The sequence below is a fragment of the Gracilinanus agilis genome, chromosome 4 (assembly GCF_016433145.1).
Source record: "Gracilinanus agilis isolate LMUSP501 chromosome 4, AgileGrace, whole genome shotgun sequence".
Taxonomy (NCBI): domain Eukaryota; kingdom Metazoa; phylum Chordata; class Mammalia; order Didelphimorphia; family Didelphidae; genus Gracilinanus; species Gracilinanus agilis.
The window spans coordinates 252,174,742-252,192,926 of record NC_058133.1 but is presented as its reverse complement, the minus strand read 5'-3'; the positions used below and the strand labels follow the sequence as shown (position 1 = coordinate 252,192,926).

The 18,185-nt window shown below is 40.4% G+C and overlaps 1 protein-coding gene across 1 annotated transcript; it reads left to right on the top strand.

Moving 5' to 3' along the window:
- Positions 1–7,081: 7,081 nt before the first annotated feature.
- TRIP6 (thyroid hormone receptor interactor 6) lies at positions 7,082–12,016 on the top strand. Its single transcript, XM_044674522.1, has 9 exons — positions 7,082–7,187; positions 7,533–7,615; positions 7,720–7,845; positions 8,051–8,428; positions 9,014–9,110; positions 9,204–9,373; positions 9,862–10,040; positions 11,548–11,668; positions 11,885–12,016. The coding sequence occupies exons 1-9, from the start codon at positions 7,082–7,084 to the stop codon at positions 12,014–12,016; spliced, it is 1,392 nt and encodes a 463-aa protein (XP_044530457.1).
- Positions 12,017–18,185: the final 6,169 nt, after the last annotated feature.

The following is an 18,185-nucleotide window of genomic DNA, read 5'->3' as shown; positions in this document are numbered from 1 at the left end:
CTAATCACAGTTCGCCAAAATGGTAGTATTACCACAGTAAAACTAGCCAATACAAACTAGCAAATGTGGAAAGCTGAGTGTGGACCAGCAATTTTTGGCTTTGGGTTGGTCTTGTGTGATGCTAGAGCCATGCTCAGATTTAGGAGAAATGCACTAGGCAGAGACATCTGCCAAAAACTCTTGGTAGCAGTGGAATTGTGTGTTGGCGAGGGGAGGGAAAGAACATGAATCATGGAACCATGGAAAAATTCTCTTAATTAAATAAAATTAAAAAAATAAAAATAAAAGGAAAAAAACTCTTGGTAGGACCTCAGCAGAAGGCGGAAGAACCCTAGGCACAATTTAACTCAAGTAGGTCTAAGGTAGAACCCAACTTAGAAGCATCTCCATACTCTCTTGAGGGAGGATCTTAGTCACTGTAACCATATTCAGAACAAGCCAAGCCCTGCCCAATGCCATTCTTGGCCCAAGCAAAGCTTGATCCAAGGATATAATTTCCACCCATAACCCACTAATTGATACATTAAAGCTAATGAGATAAGCAAAACAAGGAAAACTAAACCTTAAGAAACCCTTTGATTTGAGAACATTCAAGGGATAAGTCTTGAGGAGGATTGTGTCCCACAGGAAATCCAGGAAAAAATTGCCCTGACTACAATGATGACAAGAGTACCTAAGGTGAAATTAAAAGAAAAGGAAGAAAAAAAAAGATAAATGGAATAGCTACGAAGAAAAGAATGACAAGGAGAATTGCTACCTTAGAACTGACAGTAGAAAGCCACATTCAAGAGTAAAAAATGAAATTAGAATGGGCTAGTCTGAAAACAAGACTCAAGAATAAATAAATATTAAAATAAGATTAAAAAGAAAAAAACAAGAAAATATAAGAAATATTTTTAAAACAACTGCCCTGAAAAACAGATCAAGGAAATACGATCTAAAAATTATCAGACTGTCTGAAATTCATTATCAAAAAAATCTGGTTACCATATTTCAAGAAGTTAAAAATGAAAACTGCCAAGAGCTCTTAGGAGAAGAGATAAAGAAAAAAGAGAACCCACCTGGCATCTCTTGAAAGATCTCAAATAAAAATTCCTGAGAATATCATAGCCCAAATCCAGAGCTTGCAGGTTAAAGAAGAAAAAACAAAACCTGACTAAAAGAAGTTCAAATTCAAAGGAGTCATGAGAATCACGCAGGACTGCCACTATAAAGTAAAGAAGTTGGAATACAATATTCCAAAAGGTAAAGAATAAAGGCTTAAACCAAGAATAACCTAACAAGAACTAAGTACAGTCCTGCCTAGGATATGGGGAAGGGTTGGAGAAGGAAAGAAAGAATGGACTTTTAATGGAATACAGAATTTCCAAGAATTCCTTTTGAAAAGGCCAGAACTGTTTAGACATTTTGAAATGGAATTGGAAGAGCAAAAGAAAAACAAGGGTTCTCACTTTTACTTAGTTGGAAGGGAATGTTAGTAGTAATAAGAAACAAATGTCTCAAAACTCTAATATCTTTTAGGGTCATATAGAGAGGTAAAAATAATAGAGAGCCTGTGATTGTTTTTGTTCTTTTTTGTTGGACTTAGGAGAAGACAAAAATGGGGAGAGAGACTAAACTGGGAAAGAAAGGAGATAAAAGAAAAGAGGAAAGTGACATCATATGAATAAAATAATACATAAAACAACAAAGAATAATCATTTAAGAAGGGGTGGGAGGAAGGAAATAGGCATTCCACGAACCTCACTTTCATCTGAATCAGACAAAGGAAGATTCAACACAATTACACATGCCTACACAGAAACTTTGGTATAATAATAGATTAAATTCAAATGGGAAAGAGGATGAGACAGTGGAAAGGGTTAGAGAGAGTAGAGTAGAAGGAGGCCACAACATGAAATGGAATGGTCATAAGCAAAACCAATTTGAGCTAAAATGACAACAAAGGAAAGTAATAAATGTTGGAGGGGATGTGGCAAAATTGGGACTTTAATGCATTGCTGGTGGAGTTGTGAATTGATCCAACCATTCTGGATGACAATTTGGAACTATGCCCAAAGGATTTTAAAAGACTGTCTAAGTTTTGACCCAGCCATAGCACTGCTGGGTTTGTACCCTCAAAAAGATAATAGGGTAAAAGACTTGCACAAAAATATTTATAGCCACACTCTTTGTGGTGGCAAAAATTGGAAAATGAGGGGATGCCTTTCAATTGGGGAATGGCTGAACAAATTGTGGTATCTGTTAGTGATGGAATACTATTATGCTCAAAGGAATAATGAACTGGAGGAAATTCCATGTGAACTGAACCCACCTCCAGGAATTGATGCAGAGTGAAAGGAGCAGAACCAGGAGAACCATATACACAGAGGCTGATACACTGTGGTACAATCCAATGTAAAGGATTTCTCTACTAGCAGCAATGCAATGATCCAGGATGACTTGGAGGGGCTTATGAGAAAGAACACTATCCACATTTAGAGGAAGAATTTTGGGAGTGGAAACACAGAAGATAAACAACTGCTTGATCACATGGGTTGATGGGGAAATGATTGGGGATATTGACTCTTAAACAATCACCATAGTGCAAATATCAATAGTATGTAAATAGGTCTTGATCAATGACATATGTAAAACCCAGTGGAATTGCAAATCGGCTATGGGAAGGGGGTTGGGGAAGGGGAGGGAAAGAACATGAATCTTGCAATCATGGCAAAATATCCTTAATTAAGTAATTAAATAAAAATTTCAAAGATAAAAAAACAGTTTGAATGCTGGAGAGGGATTAAAAAGAGTGAAAGTTTGAGATTAGGAGAAGGTCAGGAAAAGAAAGAACTATACAGAGAAGAAATGACATTTCATTTGCAGACCACAAGTGTCCGACTTATCACCATTTTAAAAAGTAGAGAATAGGAGCAAAGAGAATAGAATGGAGAGAAGTATACAATGATTATAACTGAATGTGAATGAGATCAACTAACTCACAAAATGGAAGGGGAGGGAATACTGGATTTGAAAAGAGTATTGTTGTTTACAATAAAATAAACATGTTGTTTACAAGAAACAATTAAAACATGAAGATTTTTCAGGGTTAAAATGAAGTGCTAGAATAAAATTTATTCTGTTTCAGCTGAATGTTAAAAAGCAAAGGGTAATAACCATGATTTCAGATAAAGCTGTAGAGACAATATAAAAGATAAGTGGGGAAATTATGTTTAAAAGGCACCATAGATAATGAATCAATATTGATATATGCACCTGATAGCATAGCATCTAAATACTTGAAGAAAGGATAGAGTACTCAGTTTTTCCTGTTAATAAAGCAGAAGATCACAGAAATCCTTATTCTATCTCCAATCTCAGGCTGGCCTGTAGGATCTCTTCTGCCCATCTCCACTGTTGAGGACAAAGGCAAAGGGGCTTCAATTAACTTTTTAACTTTCTTCAGGAAAACAGCTTTTCTCTGTGGATGGGAAGTGTAAATACCCCTGGTAGGGGGACAGAATACCCTACATAATCTAGATCAACTGATCCACATGTTGCTCAGGACTGTGACAATATTTGGCAAGAGCTACTGAGCAACAGTTAGATGGTTCAGTGGATAGAATACTAGGCCTAGAATTAGAAAGACCTGAGTTCAAATCAAGCCTCAGACACTATCTGTGTGACCCTGGCAAGGCATTTCAATGCCTTAATTCCCTAGAAAGAGAAATGGCAAACTACTCCAGTATCTTTACCAAGAAAAACTCATGGACAGTATGGTCAAGAGGTCAAAAAGTTGGACAAGACTCAACAACAACCTGAAGGAAAAGTTAATCAAACTGGAAGAAGACAGAAATAGTAAAACTATAATAGTGGGGAACCTTTCAAATTTATCCTTCCAAATTTATATAAATTTAGCCAAAATATTTTTTAAAAAGAAGATAAGGACCTGAATAAAACTTTAGAAAAATTCAAGCTGATAGGCCTCTAGTCAATACTAAGTAGAAATAGAAAAGAATTATATACTGTTAGCTACATAATGCATCTTTATAAAAATTGCCAATGTAGTGGGGGCATTATGACTTCTTCAAAAATTACAGAGAAGCAGAAATAATAAGTGCATTATTTACTAATCACAGCGTAACAAAACTATATTCCAAAAACGGTCCCTGAAATAATTAAAAATGAGGGACTAAATAATATAGTTTTAAAGTACTTGTGGGCCAATGAACAAATTATAGGAACAATAGAAAACCTCATAAAAGAAAATGACAGTACTGTGACAACATACCTAAACTTATGAGATACAGATAAAGCAGTTCTTAGGTGAATACACATATTGCTAAACACTTTCATTGATAAAAAAAAAAAAATGAAAAAAAAACACAAATCAATGGCTTTAGAACACAACTAAAAAAATTAGAACAATAAAATTGAAAAAAACAAAACCCAACAACTTAAAGCAACAAAGTAGAAATTCTAAAAATTAAAGAAGAGATTAATAAAAATGAAAGCACATAGAATATTAAATCAGTAGGTTTTTTATTTTAAAAAACTAATAATAGACGAATAGTTAGCTAATCAATTTTTTAAAAGAAAATCAAATTGTTCAAAAAATAGAAAAGAACTCAGCAATTGAGAAAATAAATGATTAGAAATCATTTTCCCAATCACATGCTAACAAAACTGATAACTTAGAAGAAATGGGTAGATGCTTACAAAATATCTACAAAAATAAAAAATACCTACAATGAGAAATTGAACAAACCATAAAAAAGCTCCCAAAGTGTATTTCTTTGGGAAAAACTCTAGGACCAAAAGGATTTACAAATACTTCTATCTAATGTTCAGGGAGCAATTAATTCTACATTATAAAACCTTTCAGCAATAAGAATTTTTTAAACCCTTTCAATAGTTTTCCATAATACAAATATGGCTTTTACCTTAGTTTCTTCCATGTTTGACTAAGCCCTAAGCAGCTGCTTCAGCAATTTTCATGGACATCAGAACAAATTGTTCTCATCCATCCCTTCCATGGATAAAGTCTTCATGCCTAGAGTAGATGCCTTTCTCACTCACCAAGCGGTTTGAAGCCTGTTGGGTTACCCTCAACGTGTTTTAGCTAGCCTGCTGAGCTATTTTTTGCTGGATTGTAGCTGCTATACATATTACAGCTTCTTGGAACCACAGGTGAGAGCAGGATGGAAGATGAACACCAAAAGAAGAAAGCAGCCCTGAAAAGGGCTCAGCAAGCCCTTATACCAGAGTTGCTAATCTATAAACCAATAAGATTAGGTACACAATATACAGAATCAAACAAACACTAGTATAGTTTGTGAAAAACCCAAAGACTCCAGTTATTAGGGGAAGGATTCATTATTCAACAAAAAACTACAAGGAAAACTGGTCAACAGTCTCGCAGAAACTAGGTTTAGATCAACACTTTACAGTATCCATCAAATTAAGCTCTGAAAGGATCCATGTCCTAGATATAAAAGGCCAAACTATAAACAAATTAGAATATTAAAGAAAAAATGACCTTTCAGATCTATGGATGGAGGATTCATAACAAACAAAATATAGAGATCATGTAAAATAGATAATTTTTATTATTTGAAGTTTTAAAAGTTTTTGCACAAATCTAATATGGTTATTAAATATGGTAATGAATTTATTTAATAATTCAATAAAATTAAATTAAATATGATAATGAAAGGGACTCAGGATAGGAAAACATCTTTGTTGCAAATTTTCTGATAAAGGTCTCATATGTAGGCTAATTAAGGAATTGATTCAAATTTATTAGAATAAGAGTCATTTCACTATTAATAAATTGTCAAAGGATAAGAACATGCAATTTTTAAAGGAAGAAATTCAAAGGATCAATAATCATATAACAAATGCTCTATATCACTAATAATTAGAAAAATGCAAATTAAAGCAACTATACCCTTCAGGCCAGCAAAGTTGGCAAAAGAGGAAAATGATAAAGGTTGGGGAAGGGAATTGTGGGGAAACAGGTACTAGTGCACTATTAGTGGAGATGTGAATTGGTCCAGCGGTTCTGGAAAACAATTTGGATTGATGAGGGCTAAATTACAAAGGAGGTTTATAGTAACAGTGTGGCTCACTCTTTGCCAGATCTCCAATTGTACTGCAAACCAGTAATTGTTAAAATAATTTGGTCATGTTTTAAAATGGAAAAGATCAAACAGAAGAACTGATTAGGCACACAACACACAGAAAGAAATAAACACAGTTGCATAATTTATGAAAAAACCAAAATCTGGTGAACTGTTGAAATTAAAAAGCAGAGACAAACATTTCAGGAATGGCCAATGTGGAAATTTGTTTTGTGTGTATGTATGAAGACAGTATTTTGTTGTTGTTGATGTTCAATAAAGAAGGAATGGGAGAGGCAGATTATGAGTGCATGTGAGTATATATGTACATATATGTTTGTTTTGTTTTTAAGAAAATACAGTGTGGCTGGAGTAGTACTAGTACTCCTTTTTAATTTGGCCAGTGGAAGGAAGAGAGTGGAAGGGTGAACCGCTCTGTAAGATGCTGGGAGGAGGAGTAGTATTGGGTATGGGCCACTAGTGTTGGTGGAGAGAAAAAAGATGGGTAATTATAGAGCCCTCCAAGCCCTTCTATCTCTGACTCCCTTCTCCTTCAACACTTCAAGCGCAGGAACAGCCCCTTCCTCAGATGTCCCTCCACCTTCCCCAGCTTCCACCCCCAGCTCTCCGCTAAAACGGGAGAAGGTCGTGCTTGAAGAGGGGGCAGGCTAGAGGGGTCGGTGGAACGATGGGTGAGGGGCTGGGGCTGGGGGGCGTGGAAAGCGCGGAGTCTTGGGCCACCACGTGATCCTCATCACTCAGGAATGCGGTGATGTCACCGGGGGCGTGGCTCTCCCCAAAATTGGAGAAGAAGAAAAAAGAGAAGGCAGAAAGTTTCTTCTCCTCTCTTTTAGCTGAATCCCGAATCGGGTTGGAGGGCGGAAAAGAAGGAGTTTACTCCCGTGAACGCTGGAGGAACGCGACTCCGGACTTCCCGGGCGCTTCTTCACTCCTGGGGGAGACCCTCCTTCCCTACCATGTCTGGCCCCACCTGGCTCCCCCCGAAGCAGCCGGAGCCGGCCAGGCTTCCCCAGGGAAAAGCACTCCTGCGGAGCAGTCCTGGCCCCTCAGCCCACGGACCAGGTAACGGGCATGGCCAGCCCAGGACCCGGGGAGTGGGGATTGTCTAATGCCTCTAGTCCTTGGCTCCTTATTACCCTTCTTTTTCCTAATTCTATGCTGGAGACCCTAGCACCCCCCACCCCACCGCACCCCACTCGCAGCACAGGGTCTCCCTTATCCCTAGTTTCTTTCTCAACACCTGGGCAGTGCTGAGAGATTGGAAGCCTTGAGAGCAGCAATCGGCCCCACACCACAACTTCCCTTGTTCCTGAAAACCTGCTTGTCTCTTCCCCTCTCCCATGCCTCGGGCACACTGGCTCTCCAGTCCCACACCATGTGTAGTCAATTCCTACTCTCTCCCTGCAGAGCAAAGTTATCAGGCCCCAGGCCGACAAGAAGAACGGGGTGCAGTCCTGGGGAGATGCCCCGGGGCTTCCCAAAGCATACAGGTGGGAAATGGAAGCATTTGGAGGTGGGAACTTGGTGTTTGGGTTCCCCGGAAAAAGGTACAGCAGTTTTCTTACCCCCTTCCCTCATTTCTTCTTGACCTCAGGGGTTTCGGCCAGATAGGGGAGCCATTCACCTGGGAAGTCTGGATGCAGAGATAGATTCCCTGACTAGCATGCTGGCTGACCTGGACAGTAGTAGGGGCCATGCCCCATGTCGCCCAGACAGACAGGTGGGATTCCTCTGCAACTTCCTCCCAGATTCCTCATCCTTTGCCTCTCCAAAAACCTATCTTGGAGAACAGAAAGATCTTTTCTTCCATAACTTCTACTAGGAGCCAAATCCCCTAGCCATTTCCTTTCCAGGCCTTTTTATAATATATGAGCATGGAAAAGTCAGGATCCCACTCATCTCATGCTATCTTTATTTCTTTTTAGGCATATGAGCCCCTTCGACCCCCTCCCCACCGCATGGGTCATCTGAAATCAGGTGGAGGAGTGAACCCTCCACCAAGAGTCCCAGCCCCATCTTATGGGGGCCCTACCCCTGCCTCCTATACCACTGCCAGCACTCCAGTTGGTCCTGCCTTCCCAGTGCAGGTGAAGGTAGCTCAGCCTGTGAGGGGATATGGTCAGTCCTGGCGGGGTGTCCCTCAGGCCTCCAGCCCACCCTCAGCTCCTTACCCTCCTTCTACCAGTTGGGCTGAGTCCTGGGGGGGTTCCTATGGGGGTCACAGAGAGCTCGGAGCCAAAGAGGAGAGTGTTGGAGCCTCTGGTCCAAGAGGAGGAAGAAGAACAGGAGGATATACACCCAAGGTGAGCTAGGGAGACTGTAATGCTTAGGTCATCAATGGGAATAATTCCAAGGCCGGGGTGACAAAAACCTCTTAAAGGGAAGGCTGGGAGAAAGGGAAATGGTGATTGGAGGACCCAAGGTTGCCTGAGGCTATTGTGTTAGAAGATGAGAGAGAGTAGGCCATCCGCTCTCATGGGATGAACACTGGATTTGGGACTGGAGAACCTCAGCATTTACTGAGTGACTATGACTTATTTCACCCCAGCTTTGTCATCTTTAAAGTGAAGATAATCATACTTGCATCATCCACCTAAAGAAATTCAAAAGTTATTTAATGTGAACTGTAATTTACCATTATATGATTTTCTGTGACAAATGGCTCCTTTGCCTTCAGAATTTGGGGGCAGAGCTGTGTGACCCAGGGCAAGTCACTTAACCCCCATTGTGTAGCTCTTATCACTCTGCCTTAAAACCAATACACAGTTTTGATTCCAAGATGGAAGGTAAAGGTTTAAAAATAAAATAAAATAAAAAAGAATTTGGGGGCAAGACAGGGGACAGAGGGGATTGAATCTAATTCTTGCCTCCCTTTCCTGTGGCCCTAGGCTGCTCCCAGTAGGGCACCCCCTGAAGAAGAGCTGGAAAGACTAACCAAGAAGCTGGTGCATGATATGAACCACCCACCCAGTGGGGAATACTTTGGTGAGCCAGGGTTTAAACGTCTGGATTTTTTTCAGGGAAGTGCAGGGATGTTCTGGTATTCTCTAGTCTAAACTGAGCCTCTCTTCTCCCCAGGCCGATGTGGAGGCTGTGGAGAGGACGTGGTAGGGGATGGTGCTGGAGTTATTGCCCTTGACCGTGTCTTCCATGTTGGTTGCTTTGTCTGCTCCACATGCCGGGCTCAGCTCCGGGGCCAACACTTCTATGCAGTGGAGAGGAAGGCATATTGTGAAGACTGCTATGTGGTAAGTGGCATGAGGCCAGGGTTCAGAGAAAAGGAAGATTTGGGGTCAAAAAGAACTGACAAGCTAGGGAAGTAGATAATTTGGCCCACAAGAGGAGCCAGGTCTGAGTGGCTGGACTGTGGTCTATGCCAGGTAGGGGGGATGTACCTTCAAGGTATTCTGGGAGCTGAAGTGGGGAATAAGGTTGAGTGCCAAGGTGATGGGAGATTGAATATCTAGAGCAGGGGTCAGCAACTTTTTTGGCTGTGAGAGCCATAAACGCCACATTTTTTAAAATGTAATTTCGTAAGAGCCGTACAGTGCTCACAGTGCGCGCTCCTGTAACAGCGCCTGAAAAAAAAATTGACTTTATGGCTCCTGCAGAAAGAGCCACATCTGGCCCTCAAAAGAGCCAGATATGGCTCGAGAGCCATACATCGCCAACCCTTGGTCTAAGGGAGTTTGACTAGAAAGTTGACTATAGAGCTGCTCTGTCCCTTCTTCAACAGGCTACCCTGGAAAAGTGTTCCATGTGCTCTCAGCCTATCTTAGACCGGATCCTACGGGCCATGGGGAAGGCCTACCACCCTGGCTGTTTTACTTGTGTTGTGTGTCACCAAGGTCTTGATGGCATTCCCTTCACAGTGGATGCCACGAGCCAGATCCACTGTATAGAAGACTTCCACAGGTGCTCTCAGCCTTTCCTTCCCTGGGGTCTCCCAAATAACTCTATCCCCCTCACCTCTGCCAGCTTCTCCAAATCTTTATCTCATTCATAGGAATCATAGAAATTACATAATGCTAGAGTTAGAAGAAACTTTAGAACCACCTAGTCCAGTGATGGTGAACCTTTTAGAGATGAAGTGCCCTGCTCCCCCAAACTGAGTGCCTTGCCTGCCACCACCACCCCAAGGTCCCAGGCCATGCCCTGCTCCCCCCGTCCCTGCCACGGAAATGCTGGGTGTGCCACCTCTCCCCCCATCACCCCACATAGTGGAGGGAGGAAGGGCTCCCTTTGGACTGCTGGGCACAGGAGTGGGTGAAGTGAGGTATGTTCTCAGAGAGTGTAGAGACGGGAAGGAGAGTGGTTCTGAGCATTCTGCTCCCCTCCAGCCCTGTGGCCTGTGAGCCACCCACCTTACCCACTGTGTGTTCCCATTAGACTGCTGGGCAGAGGGGTGGGAGATGTGAAAAAATGTCAGGTAAAATGGAGAGGGGGACGGAGCAGCTCCAACCAAGTCCCTCTACCTTTCTAGTAATGAACTCTGGTGGTGGGGGTAGGGGGGCAGTGACCAAGTGTCCACAGAGTGTGTTCTGCATGCCATCTTTAGCGCCTGTGCCATAGGTTTGCCATCACTGACTTAGTCCATTCCTTCATTTTTATAAATGAGCAGACCGCATGCCTAGAGAGGTAGAGTCATCACTCTATCACATATCACATAGGAAAAGAAGTAGTAGGTTTTTGGTGGGGTTTTAAATTCTTACCCTCTTAGTATCAATTCTAAGACAGAAAAGAAAATGGCAAGGTCTAGGCTGATGATGGCAAACCTATGACATGCACATCAGCACTGACATGCGTAGCCATTTTCAATGACATGCAACTGCATGCAGCCACATACAGAGAAGTATGGGGCCACAAGCCAAGGATGAAACATTTGCTGTAGTGTAATGTAGACACTCTGTGCACTATAGATGACAATTCTACCTATATTAATTTACCTATTTTGGTTTATTAATTATATTACAATTATACATTTTTATTTAAACTATAAATATTGTGAAATTATGGTTTTTTTCTCGAAGTGACACACTACCTGAGTTATGCTTGTGGTTTTTTTTTTTGGCAAATTTTGACACACCAAGCTCAAAAGGTTGCCCATCACCGGTCTAGGCAATTAGGGTTAATAACTTGCCCAGGATCATATGGCTATCTGAGACCATATTTGAACCCAGGTCTTCCCAATTCCAACCTGGCTCTCTTTCTACTGTGCTACCTTGTGCCCCAGGTTTTGTTTTGTTTTTCACTTTGTATCAACACACTGTTCCCTACCTACCATTTTTGTCTGTTTTAATGTCTTTCATTAGACCTATGCTGATTTCCTGTGGATTTGACTTCTCCATCCTCTCTTCTACCTTTCTGGGTCCCTTTTATCTCTACAACCCTGACTCGAAACCCTTCTCTACTCTGCCCTCAGGAAATTTGCCCCTCGATGTTCTGTGTGTGGTGGTGCCATCATGCCTGAACCAGGGCAGGAGGAGACTGTGAGGATTGTGGCCCTTGATCGAAGTTTCCACATTGGTTGCTACAAATGCGAGGTCAGGGGAGGCTAGGCTGGACTTGGAGGGTCAGGGGTTTGGGGGGAGGTAGAGGATGATCAATTTGGGGGAAGGAATTAGAGGATATAGCTGGAATTAGTGTGAGGGTTCCTGGGGGTGGGGTGGAACAGAGGATTAATGGCAAGTTTTTGTTGTCTCCCTGTCCTTGCTTCCTCCCTTTCTTTTCCCCCCTACCCTCCTCCCTATCCTCAACAGGAATGTGGGCTGTTGCTGTCATCAGAGGGAGAGTGTCAGGGCTGCTACCCCTTGGATGGTCATATCCTGTGCAAGAGCTGTAGTGCTTGGAGAATACAGGAGCTCTCGGCCACTGTCACCACTGACTGCTGAGACTCTCCACAATTGTGAACCTCTCATCATACTCTCCTAACATCCCTCCTTCCATCTTGCTTCCATTTACAACTAGGTGCTAAGTCTCAAGCCCCTTATCCCCAATTTTCACCACATAAGTGTGAGCCCCAGAACTACTTCCCTTGCCTGTGAGGGGAGCAGGAAGTGCTGGTTCTATGGAGGAGAGTGGAGAAAAATACAGAGGAGATTGAGTTGGTGCTGGTGGGGCTGTAGAGGAGAATAGACCAGAGAGCTAAATGCTTGGTTTTCAGGGTTATTGGATACATGAGTTCTGAGAGGAAGTAGTACTAGAAAGATGATCTTGAAGTTTGCTCAGTTAGGGAAGAGTGTCACCCTAAAGGGAAGTGTTTCATGGGTTCTCTTTTGGATCATGCAAAAGTCCTGCCTTCTTAGCTATTCATTTTGCAACAGAATGCCTTCTCTAAAGGAAATCCTTCAAGCCAGCCAAGGCCCCATACAGTACAGTACAACAGAATGGAGAAAATCACAGTGACTTCTCCTAATCACAGATTCTCAGAATGGATTTCAGCCCAATTCTTACATCAGTCTTTTGGTCAATAAGCATTTATTAAGGACCTGCTATTTGCTAGACACTGTGGTAAATCGCTGGAGAAAAACCACATATACAAATGAGCTATATATGGGGTTACGTTGGAGAATAACCACCAATATTAAGGGGAATTAGGAAAGGTTTTTTGTGGAAGGTGGGGAAGCTGGGATGTGAAGAAATCCAGGGAAGCCAGGAAATGGAGATGAGGAGAGAATTGCTGGCATGGGGAATGGCCTGTGAAGTTGCACTCAGTAGGGAAATGGAGTGTTTTGTGCAAGGAAGAGCAAGGAGGCCAGTGTCACTGGATCACATAGTTCTTGGGGTTGAGTAAGGTATAAGAAGATTAGAAAGGTGAGAAAGGGCCAGGTTGTGAAAGCCTTTGCCAGAGGATTTTATATTTCATCTCAGAAGTGACAGGGAACTATTGGAGTTTATTGAGTAGGAGAATGACATGGTTGGACCTGTGGAAAGGTAGATTTTTTTTAAAAAGTAGACTCAAGGCAAAGTCTATCCAGAAGGTTTTTATAACTTGTTATTGTTGTTCATTTGTGTCTTGACTCTTCATGACCTCATGACCATAACACAACAATTCTGTCCTTGGGGTTTTCTTGACAAAGATACCACAATGGCTTGCCATTTCCTTCTCCAGTTATTGTAATAGTCTTGAACAAAAAGTTCCTTTATAGCAGCAGTTAGAATAGTACCTAGCACATAATAGACACTTAATAAATATTTTTTTGTTTGATAACTGACAGGAAGCCATCCAGTTATCAGCAAAGGAGAAAACTACTACCTCCTGTACCAGTTCTTTTTTATTTGTTTGGAAGCTTTTCCTTATATCAGGCACGATTTTCCTCTTTTGGGGCTATTATTCATTGTTCCTAGTTCTGCCCTGAGACCAAGCACAATAGTTTGGAAAGATCCTGAATTTGGAGTTACAGCCCAGGGTTTGAGTCTGCTACTTTGTGACTTTGAGCAGATAAATCATTTGAGCAAGATGGGCTCCAGGATCCCCTGCCATTGTAAATCTATTGACTAAGAAAGGCAGTTATACTCCCTTCTGTCTTCTCTTCCTTGGCTAAACAGCCCCAATTCAAGTTCCCAGAGGGTAGGATCATGAGGCCCCTTTCTGTCCTATTTCCCCTCTCCTCCCCTGTCATACTGTCTTTGAGAACTAACTTCCACTTAACTTCTCCATCCCCAAGATGCCCCAGTAGAGTGGCATATTCCCAATGGCCTTATCAGGTTCATCAAGCCTCTACTTCTAGTTTGCATTTGCCTCTAGGGAGCGGAAGAGATCCATCATATTCAAAATGGGAGCTAATTTAATGATGGGGATATCAAGTGTTCCTGCTGGTTAGGGCCAATGTTTCCCTCTTTCTCAAAGGATATCTGTATCCTCCACAGTAAGATGCTGGCAAGGATAAGTTTGTAACTGCCTACATATTCATAATTTTGTGAGTAGAGTAGAAATGTGGATTTCTTTTTTAAAGAGAGCTATGACCTTGGAGGTACAGGTAAATATAAGGGAATTCTGTAGAACCAATAAAGGAATTTTATGATTGAATGATACCTGGTTCTGTGGTAGGAGCACAAAATGGTAGTGAGAAGTTGAGATAGAATAATTGTGGCACACCTTACATCACTTTGCTTCCATCTCCAACGACCAGGCTCAGCCCCACCTTCATCCCTCCAAAAGGGAAAATACTGACTTTATACCCAGCCAGTATTTAAAGATTGAAGAAAGTTGATGCTGTATGTGTCTTCTCCCAGGTCAGGGGAACAATTCTACCTCCATTACGTCAGGGTGGGAGTACTTCCAAAGAAACTACATCCTGGAGAGGAGGCACTGAAGGGAAGGGAGATGAATGCCCAGAAGTTCTGTGAGGAATAGGCATATATTGGATTTCCAATAAATTGTTGCTTGGAGAGGCTGGAAGTAAGGGATTGGTACCTGAAATCAATGAGAGGAACTATCAAATAAAGAAGAGACAATCAGCTCAAAGATAGGTCTAGTCTCCGAGAAACTGCCCAAGAGACAGTTCAGGACAGTTCTAAGGGAGTGCACATGGGAAGGGAAACCTTGGTTGAAAAACTCTACACTTCTGGCATTCCACCTTGAATTTCAAAGAAGGTGATTTCTCCTTTCCCCATTTATTAGCCCTGCCTCCATCTGTGTCTGGTTGGCTTTCCATGCCCTTCTCACTTCCTGGAACTGAGAGGCATGAGGAAGGTATAAAGATTAGCTACTATGTGTCTTCCCATATTGAATGGAGTCTGGTTCTCATCAATTGTATTAAGATGTTGAGTATTGGGGGCAGCTGGGTAGCTCAGTGGATTGAGAGCCAGGCCTAGAGACGGGAGGTCCTAGGTTCAAATCTGGCCTCAGACACTTCCCAGCTGTGTGACCCTGGGCAAGTCACTTGACCCCCATTGCTTAGCCCTTACCACTCTTCTGCCTTGGAGCCAATACACAGTACTGACTCCAAGACAGAAGGTAAGGTTAAAAAAAAAAAAAAAAAGATGTTGAGTATTGGGTCTATTCTATTCTTCATGTATACTCCTACCTTCCCTTAGTGGGGAAACTACATGACTTAATTTGGATGAATGAGCCCCAACACTGGCCTCTTGAGTAGGAAGTCTATGTATCGCAGCTCTTTTCCATCCCCTTCTCACATAGAGGAGTCACTTGAAGTCAGGAAGAAATTTTTGAAAACCTAGAATTCATTAATTCTCTAAGTTTCTGCCTGCTAATGTTTAGCAAACTTGACTGTCATGATGAAAACCCTTCATAATTCCCTTGCTAGCTGCTGCTTGAGCTGATCAACTGTCCTAGGAGGAAGAACTGAATGAGTATTCCTAGTTTCCACTTTCTAAAACCTCTGCCAACACCATTCATCTACTCCTTTGAAGTTCATTCCATTGTATTTGGAGAGAGTACCAAGACCCTCCTATGAGTTTAACTGGCAAGATTAATTCAGGGTTTTTAAATTTTCAAGTCCACATTATCCTTTTTCCATTCCCCCCAGTTGAGAAAGTAAAAAAAATCAATTCCAATCATGCATAAACAAATTGGAACACTGACCATTAAAAAAAAAAAAAAAAAGCCCACGATCTCCCTATCTGGAAGTGAGTAGCATGTTTCATCCTGAATCCTTTGGAATTGTGGTTGGTCATTGGCTCGATCAGAGTTTCTAAGTCTTTAGAATTGTATGTCTTAATATTGTTAGTGTATAAATGTTCTGGCTCTGCTCTCTTCATTTTACATCAGTTAATACAAGTCTTTTCAGATTTCTTTGAAACCATCCTTTTAGGGGAAGCCAGGATTGAGAGCCAGGCCTAGAAAGGGAGATCCTGAGTTCAAATCTGGTCTTGGACACTTCCTAGCTGTGTGATCCTGGGCAAGTTACTTAACCCCATTTGCCTAGCCCTTTCTGCTCTTCTGCCTTAGAACTTATAGTATTGATTCTAAGACAGAAGGTAAGGGTTTAAAAAAAAAATCCTTTTATCGTTTCTTGTACCACAATAGTATTCCGTCACATTTATATGCCACAACTGAAGGACACCCTTCATTTTCCAGTTCTTTACCACCATAAAAAGAACTACTATAAATATTTTTATACATATGGGTGCTTTTTTTCTTTCTTTGATCTCCATCAAACACTAGAAGTTTCTGGTATGATGGTTATGTTCATTCAATAACTTAGATCCTATTGCATTGATTAAAGAACTTCTTGATTCCAACAAAATGAATAAAATATAAACACTCCTGAAAAGTTTCTATAATCTCAGTTTAATATAGAATTTATTCCCATAAATTCCTGTGACTCCTTATTTCTTCTAGGATCAACTCTATATTCAAAGCCTTTCATAACCTTCCTCCTACCTTTCTAATCTTCTTATCAAACAATAAATAGAGAATTTGAATAAACCAATTAACTCCAGTGGAAAACTATAAATACAATGGGTCATATTTATTACAAAATCAATAAAAATCACTGGATTATATCAATATTTAAGAGAAAGGCAGTCTTTTTTTTTAGATTGGGTAATTGGGTTATTTCAATTCTCTTGTATTAATCTGAGTATTTTTTTGAATGTTTACCCATTTAATTTAAATTATTACTTTTGCTAACATAATTGGGCAAAACAGTTAGCAATTTAAAAAATTTCCTCTTCATTTGATGTAACTTTTCTTCTTTGAATTTAATATTTTGATTTTCCTTTTTATTTTTATCAGATTAAATAATGGTTTTCTTTACAAAATCAACTCCTGGTTTATTTGTTTACCATTTTAGTTCTTAAAGTTTGTTTATTTCTCCTTTGATTTTCTTAATTTTTACTTTGTGTTTTAGTTAGGTTTAAACTTTTTGTTGCTTTTTTGAAATTATTTTAGTTGCAAGCTCAATTCATTGATCTGTTCGTTCTTTTGTTAGTGAAAGTATTTAGACATAATTTTCCCTTTAGGACTATTTTGGCTACATCTCAAAAGTTTTGGAATGTTGTCTTATTGTTGTAATTTCCTTTAATGAAATCACCAATTGTTTCTATGATATTATTTGATCCACCAATTTTTTAGGATTAAATTAATTTCCATTTCAGTTTGATTTTTTTCTTCAAAGGCCTTTTGTTGATCATAATTTTGTTACATTGTGGTCACTAAAAGATGTTTTTTTAACATTTCTACTTCCTTCATTTGCTTTTTTATGACTAGCACATGGGCAATTTTTGTAAAAGTGTTAATTTAAAATTTTTATTAAAAATATTTTTATTCATGTTCTGTAATTGCTGGATCTATCATGTCTAAATTTTCTACAATTCTATTTGGGTCCTACATTAAACATTTTTCTTTTTTATTAGGTCTGAAAGGAGCAGGCTGGGGAATCTTTACCTATTAGTTTTACTGTGTGATTCTCCCTATAATTAAATTAAATTTTCCTTGAAGTATTTGGATTCTATGCTATTTGATACATGGCTCTTTTTAGTAGACACCGGGCCTGTGATTTAATTGATCCTTGCATTGGGTGAGAAAATTCTCCTTTGCCAACTCAGATTATCACCTTCTCTGTCATTTATGGTCTTAGAGAATTGTTTAGAGCACTGAAGCTTCCAAGTGCCTGGGGTCACACAGCCATTGGGCCACATTCAGGACTTGAACCTATTCCTTCAAGCTTTAAGACTGGTTCCTTATCCAGGCTGCCACACTGACTCATATTTGCATTTCAAAGTTTCAGTTTGGCATTGGTCTTTTTCTCCAGAATGCTTTAAAATCTTCTATTTCACTAGAGATCTTTTTTTTTTAAACTTGTAGGATTTTACTTCATTTTAAAGTATTTTTAATAGCCCCTTTGAAGGTGTATAACCAGTTTGTATAAGCAATTTGAGCTTATGCTTGTAGATTGGGTCTTCAGAAAGTGGATGCTACCTTGGGTTCTAGAGTTAAACCATTGGGTGACTACACTTGCTACTGTAGCTTATAAACTTCCACCAGTTTATATAATTTTTTTGTTTGTTTTTTATTAACATTTATTAATATACATTTTTAACATGGTTACCTGATTCATGCTCCTCCTATCCCCTTCACCCCCCCCCCCCCCC

What these genes read in the sequence shown, in the direction of transcription:
- TRIP6 (XM_044674522.1), top strand. Translation starts at nt 7,082, where the DNA reads ATGTCTGGCCCCACCTGGCTCCCCCCGAAGCAGCCGGAGCCGGCCAGG. An exon ending in CAGGAGGATATACACCCAAG is followed by an intron (nt 8,429 to 9,013) that starts GTGAGCTAGGGA and finishes CTGTGGCCCTAG; the next exon opens with GCTGCTCCCAGTAGGGCACC. An exon ending in ATTGTGAAGACTGCTATGTG is followed by an intron (nt 9,374 to 9,861) that starts GTAAGTGGCATG and finishes CTTCTTCAACAG; the next exon opens with GCTACCCTGGAAAAGTGTTC.